Below are 6,578 nucleotides of genomic sequence, written 5' to 3' on the forward strand. Positions count from 1 at the left end.
TGCAATAAGTGACTGGTATGAAAAGCAGGATAACTTTGCTAACTTTTAAGAATGTATAAGTGTATTTTTAAAAAGTGTAACACTTTATTAATAAAACTAAGTGTTAACATTGGCTGAAATCTCATGATGCATACAGAGAACGCTTCATTGTAACCATTTGTTTACTGGTGCTCTGCAGGTGCAGATTACAGCACTAAATTTTCCCTCTTTAATGACTGAATAAGGTTTTTATTTCAGCTTTGCATTGTGCCCAAGTTCTTTAAATGTCAGTCACATGAGACTTTTCATGATGTTAATCTGTTTCTGATTTAACAACATTTGGATTTGTAGATTTTTAAAAAAAAGAGCTTCCATTTACCGTATTCTGGGTGCAACACTTAAAACATTTGTAAATCGGGTATTCAGGCTCAAGCACAAAGGCATAACTTGGATCCATATGTTGGAAATGTAAAAAATTTTGGCTTTCATAATACTAGCCATTATTAAGCATTATGTGTTTTGTATAGAACTACTTTGTTAACTAGGCAACAGACTTAAAAAATCTTTTGCCAGATTTATTTGAGTTTTACTTTTGTTTGTTGCTAATGCAACTTAATTATGGCTAGCAAAGCTGGAGGATTACTGAAAAGTTGCCAGTTAAGGGATTTCATTAAGGACATATGATGTAAACGTTTTAGGAGAATGCTTGTTTTAACTTACTTCCACAGGAATAACTTTCTTCAGAAATAATTTCCTCAGCATTAAATGCAACAAAAGCATAACATAACCATTTTGAACCTTTCATTTTTATGTTGCTTTTCTCAGTTGTGGTCTTTCGTTGTATGTTATAAGTGTTTAACAAAATGAAAATAACAAGTTGTGATGTTCACCTGTTTAAAACAATGTGATGGTGTGACCTAAATGAAGTTTACATTATAGTAATTACATACACGAGAATGCCAGTTTACATGGCACACCATTTGAGCCATCTCCTGCGCAGGCAGTGAAACAAAATAAGGGGCTACGGTATAAGAAAAACTTCTGGATACTTGGTGTACTCCTTGCAAGTAGAGTACTCCCAAATGTTTACAGGCAATGGTGCTGAAAACAAGAAACTTGAAATGAGAGAGGATCACAGCACTGACTAAAGAGAATTTAGCTGTCATTTCATGGATAAAGGTCCTCTATGGATCAATTTGTGAGCTGCAGAAAGTGGGGATAACTTGGTAGGCAGTGCTCTTTCCCCAAGTCATAAATAAATCAGTTTCTTAGCACTGAGGAGAGCTGTCTTCTGTATATAAGTACACACCAACAACCCATCTTACTTAATTTCTTACCTGATTAGATCAGAGCCCCGGGGGTATTGCTACAAAGATATTAGCTAGCAATTGCTACAGCTTGAATCACTGGGGTAATATTGTCTGTCCTACCCAATTGTTCTGGGCCAGTGATTCTCATATGTAGTTCTGTGTTATGTGGGCCACATCCACACTATATATATATATATATATACACACACACACACACACACACACACACACACACACACACACACACACACACACACACACGCGGAGTGGGCCAAAAGCGACCTGCATTGAGAACCACTGTTTTGGACCTAGTGGCTTCCTTCATAAGGAAGCAGGTTCTCCAGTCACTAAACTTGAATGTTTTTCCCCCACCTAGCAGGTCCTTGGTTTGTCTTCTGGCTCTACCGCAGGCTGATTCTTTTTGTCTCTTTGTGGACAACACGGAATGAAAGAGCAAAAAATGCCCCCATTGTAGAAGCATATGGATTCTTTCAGCACACTCACCCTGTGCCTTCTTCTTACACAAGTTTTGACTACTGTTCCCGCTCCCCTCTCAGGATAAGTGACAGGATCTCTCTCCGCAGAGAGAGGCTACAGCCATGGAAATGCCTGCCACAGTCTCCCTTCTGGGCTTTGGTTGGGGGATGGGGAGGGTGTGTCAGTCTTCCAGCTTATCTGCTTCTCTGAGTGAATAGGAGGTGAGACAAATTAGAAAAGTACTGAAGGTAACTTTCATGGCTGTAGCTCTAAAGGGCAATACCAATCCAACAGCATTGGAAATTCTTCACCTCTTTGTCCTGATGATGTCAGTCTTCAGGCCCCTCCTCCCTTTACACTTTGGATTCGTTTATCCACTCCTAATCTTTCACCCCAGTGGTGGAAGAACCTAAGCATCCTGTCTGTGTGACTCTGTAGTCAGTGAAATATGATTTCATGTTTCGCCAGTATGATGGTCATTCAACTCAAGGAATTTGATCATACACTATATTTCATCTTTTTCTTTTATCAGGAGTTTAGAGAGACAAGCTGCATGTCATCACTACTTCTTTCAAAACACAATCTGAAACCACTTGGCCGTTATATGGATGGGCGCTGTGTCATTTTCTGATGATTAACCAAGTTCTTTAGTCTAAATACATAAGAGAATTGAATTGTGATCCATTGCATGACTATATGTCCTAAAGGTGTTGAGGTAGAGTCCAATTTGGTGTGGAATGATGATAAAAATCTGGTGACTTGACTTAGTCTGACTACACAAACTGAGACTACCAAAAGTAAGTCCTATTGATCCAGATAGTCTAATGGCTGGTGTACCAACTTCCAACTAATGAAGGGAAAACTTCTTTTCATTTCACAAACTTTGGGTCAGATTCCAATGTTGGCAATAATAGTGTAAATACAGAGCTACTCCAGTGTTGACAGTGGAATTCCAACCATTATTTTAAAATAACATTTTGAAGGATTTGGGCTTTTTTTTTCCTCTCTTGAAGTTTGAACTGTAATCAGTAACTTTACATAACTGGAAAACTAATTATTGCTTCTGCCAGCTCTTTTTCTCTCCAGATTACTGTAATCATGCCAAATGATACAGATTTGAAATGGATTTCCAGGCTTATATTTACAATAGCATTTGAACTTTAATCGCAGAGTTAAATTCACCCTGTGCAGAGGTCAAACGCAAAGCCCGTTCACCTCTTAAATTTCACTTAAGCTCTGTTGAGGGTTTTTTTGCATAGACTCTACACTGGAGTGAACTTCATCCAAGACAAAAGTCTTAAACAATTTTTTGTGGGAGAGCGGTGAGAGTTTAGATTTTTCCTGATGGTTGTTATTTCAGTATTCAGTACTAACATTTTTAAGGTGATGTCTATTTTCTTTCAGAAAACTGAAATGTGGGAAAACGAAAAGACTGAAGCAGACATGGAGGAGTATATCTGGGATAAAAGCCCCTCTCAGAAGAATGCTTTGGACACGCTTCTTCGAATAAGAGCTGCAGAGAAAACCACCGAAGTAACCAGGGAAGAGCTGCTTGCCTCTGAGATAGTTGAAAATTACAAAACCGCTGTAGTTGCACTTAAAAATGAAGGGGAAACAGAAAACAATATTTTGCAGTACAAGGAATCTGTGACAAAACTACTGAATTTACAAGCATTACAGTGAAAATTGACATTCCATGCACATCTCTGATCTTATGTCAATATACAAAGATAATGTATGATAATATTACTTTGTAGGAAATTGTGAATGCAGTTATCTAAGTTTTTCTGGACCTTCAACAAAACAAGTTTTCCTTAGAAAATTAATAAAATTTTAAAATTTCAAAAACCTTGAATGGAATTTAGAGTGAATAGAGATTCAAAAAGGGTCAGCAACAAACATTTTGTTTCCTCTTCTGCCAATATCCTCCTTTTCCTCTATAAATACAATTTGTATCTAGTCTTTTCTGGGAAGCCTTCTGAGTATATATGGGCTTAAGCACTCTGTTTTAGACTGGGATTTAGAAGGCCCTGATCGAATTCCTTGCTCTACCACCGACTTCTATGTATCCTTGGGTAAATCACATAAGATTTTCAAAAGCACATCCTAAGTTCCACTGAATTTCAATGAGGTTTAGGATGCGTTGTGCCTAAGTCATTTCTGCAAATGTGGTACACAGGATACATCTACACAGCAAAGAAAAACCCATGGCTGGCAGGGCCTGGGCTCCAGCCTGAGTCCGGAAGTCTACACAGCCATGAAAGAGTCCTGCAGCAGGAGCCCCACAAACCTGAGTCGACTGGCACGGGCCAGCCGTGGGTGTCTAGTGTGCATTTGAAAATTTTACTTTTAGTCTCTCTCTGCCTCCATTACCTTCATCTGGAAAAATGAAGGTAACATTATCTCCTACCGTGGCGGGCAGTTGGGAGGATAACTGCATTGGAGGTTGTGAGGCACATAACGTAATGAGGGTCACATAAGTATCTTAGATAGACGTGTATATCTCTGAAGGAAGGGGAACAGGATAAAGTCCAGAATAGAAAATGGACGGAATAGTGTACCATAAAGAAGGGAGGGAAAGGTTAAATAGTGGCTGAAAGGATGCAAAATAAAAGTATACACATACATCTTTACAATAAATATGTGGCATAAGTAAGAATTGCATGTCGTCTTAGAGGAACAAAAACAGTTTGGGTGACAGATGATGGGAAGTTAAATTAAATATTTTTAAAGGATATGACTTGCTCTTAATACAGAAAGGGTGTTGTATTTACTCGAGAGACAATTTATGAGTAATAGTGCAGAAAATTCATCTAGGTTCCAACTTGTCACTATGAGTGAAGGAAGGAATTATATGGATTATGTTACCTTTGGTAATTGCTCTTTGAGCAGAACTGGTCTGAAAACCTGAAAGTAGTTGGTAATTTTAGCACTCCCCAATTATCAAAAATAGTTCCTAATGCTAAAAAATGTGAAAAGAGAACTTATTTTTAAAAGGAAGAAAAGAGAAGTGAGCTTCAAAAACTAGGAAGGTTAAGATCCTATGCCATTTAAAAATACAACTACTAGTACCAGCAAAATTAGGCATTCATGTTACAAAAATATTTCCCTTTCACGTGGGTGGCTTTTCATCAGAATTAAAGATTCTACAAAAGGTTAAATAAGCTTAACATCAGTCACAATGTTCTGCCCCCCAGCCACAGCTGGTTAAGAAGAAAAGATGCAACATAAGAGCATAGGCACCAGAACTGGGGGAATGGAGGGAAGTGACTCTTGTGCATCTGTTTAGGACTCTATTGGAGCTGTTCTGCATGGCTTATGGGTACTCCAGCTGCTGCAGCTTCTGTCATCTACATGTAGCCTTTGAGATTGGAATGTATATTCCCCTTCTAAAAGGAGTGGCATTGTCAAATGGGTTCTGTCTAGTAGAACACAGTTTTTCATCCAGGAATAAGTACCTCTATGCACCTAAAATAGTAATATAGCTTTGGTAACTGCTATAGTTAAGATTGAAAATGTTTGCTTAGTAAACTCATATTTCAGACTGTCAAAACTTTGCAATCCTTCACCTTTTTGGCATTAAACATTCCCTCCTTTCAGCTCTGCACCAAGGTGAATTTTATTTGAAAGTGTCAAGGGCGAAAAATGGTTCAGCTGTTTTTGAATGTTGGGTTTTGAGTGGGAATAAAAGTATGTGTGTGTGTGTGTGTGTTCATACATAGAGATATAGATACACTAACTTTTTTTGAAAAGTTATGGAACAGAAATCACTGGAGAATTGAAAGCTGCAATTTGACTTGGCAAATGCTATGAATTCTAGATCAGTGCCCAGCCTTACACCAGAGGAAATTTGTTTTCAATATGTATGGGAGGGATTTTTAGAGCTAGGGACTAATGCTCAGCTAATTTAGCTGCACAATGGAGTGGCTAGTCTGCAGAATCACTGTAGACTGATTTGAGTAACTTTCTACATATTTTGAGACACTTAGAATCTGATAAGGTTCTTGTTTCTGTTGCTTTTTCCCCATCAAAATGTCCTTGTGCACACATGAGTGGGCGACAGGAGGTCCTGATTTCTATTCCTCTGTACAAATGAATGCAATTAATCTCCTACCTGCCATAAACTTTACTAATTATGACCTGAACAGAGCATGTTCAGATGAAACTGCTGAAATTTGAAAGCAACAACTTTGGCATGGAAATAGTCTTCACAGATGCAATGGAGTGCATAGGTAATTAATTTTCATTTTACTACATTAGTATTTTAAAATCTGAAGTTTTTGTATCATTAACGCCATATCTAACAGGGGATGTGCTACAAAATGTATAGGAAATGCAAAATCCATTAAACTTGAGTCTATGTGAAGTACTTCTTTCTAGCTTGGATTCACTTATCAAATGTTTCTAGTAATCCAGAGCAGGGTGAAAATTCATCTTCCTCCAGCGAGGGCACCTGGATTTGGGTGTCCTTAATCAGAGATGATTGTTTTCTATGGCAGCTGAATGGTTCTAGTTACAAAGTAAAAAGCCGAATAATTGTAACTTCTTTGCAAGTTAGAGCTCCAAGGAGCTGAGGATCAAAACTTGCTCTTTTCTTTCTTTCTTTTTTTTTTCTCTCCTTGTTTTAAAAAGGAAACAGGAAATTTAAATGTAAAAGTGTTAATGCAATACCAAATCCAAAGTTGCATAAGCAACATTAACTACTACTACTTGCGATTATGCATTACAGTACAGAGCTTTTGTGACCCAGTGGGTGAGGCATTAGATTAGGTCCTAGGAGACATAGGTTATATCTCTGGCTCTGTCACTGAC

The 6,578-nt window shown here is 38.0% G+C and overlaps 1 protein-coding gene across 2 annotated transcripts in view; it reads left to right on the forward strand.

Annotated features, from left to right (window-relative positions):
• Positions 1 to 5,365, forward strand: part of MRPS35 (mitochondrial ribosomal protein S35) — a 52,977-nt gene extending 47,612 nt beyond the window's left edge. For both annotated transcript variants that reach the window (XM_005290091.4, XM_065570458.1), the window contains exon 8: positions 3,171 to 5,365. In XM_005290091.4, the coding sequence (XP_005290148.2) occupies positions 3,171 to 3,449 (279 nt within the window). In that variant the 3' untranslated portion in view covers positions 3,450 to 5,365. The remainder of the gene's footprint in view (positions 1 to 3,170) is intronic.
• Positions 5,366 to 6,578: the final 1,213 nt, after the last annotated feature.

This window comes from Chrysemys picta, chromosome 1 (genome assembly GCF_011386835.1).
Source record: "Chrysemys picta bellii isolate R12L10 chromosome 1, ASM1138683v2, whole genome shotgun sequence".
In the NCBI taxonomy this organism is placed as follows: domain Eukaryota; kingdom Metazoa; phylum Chordata; order Testudines; family Emydidae; genus Chrysemys; species Chrysemys picta.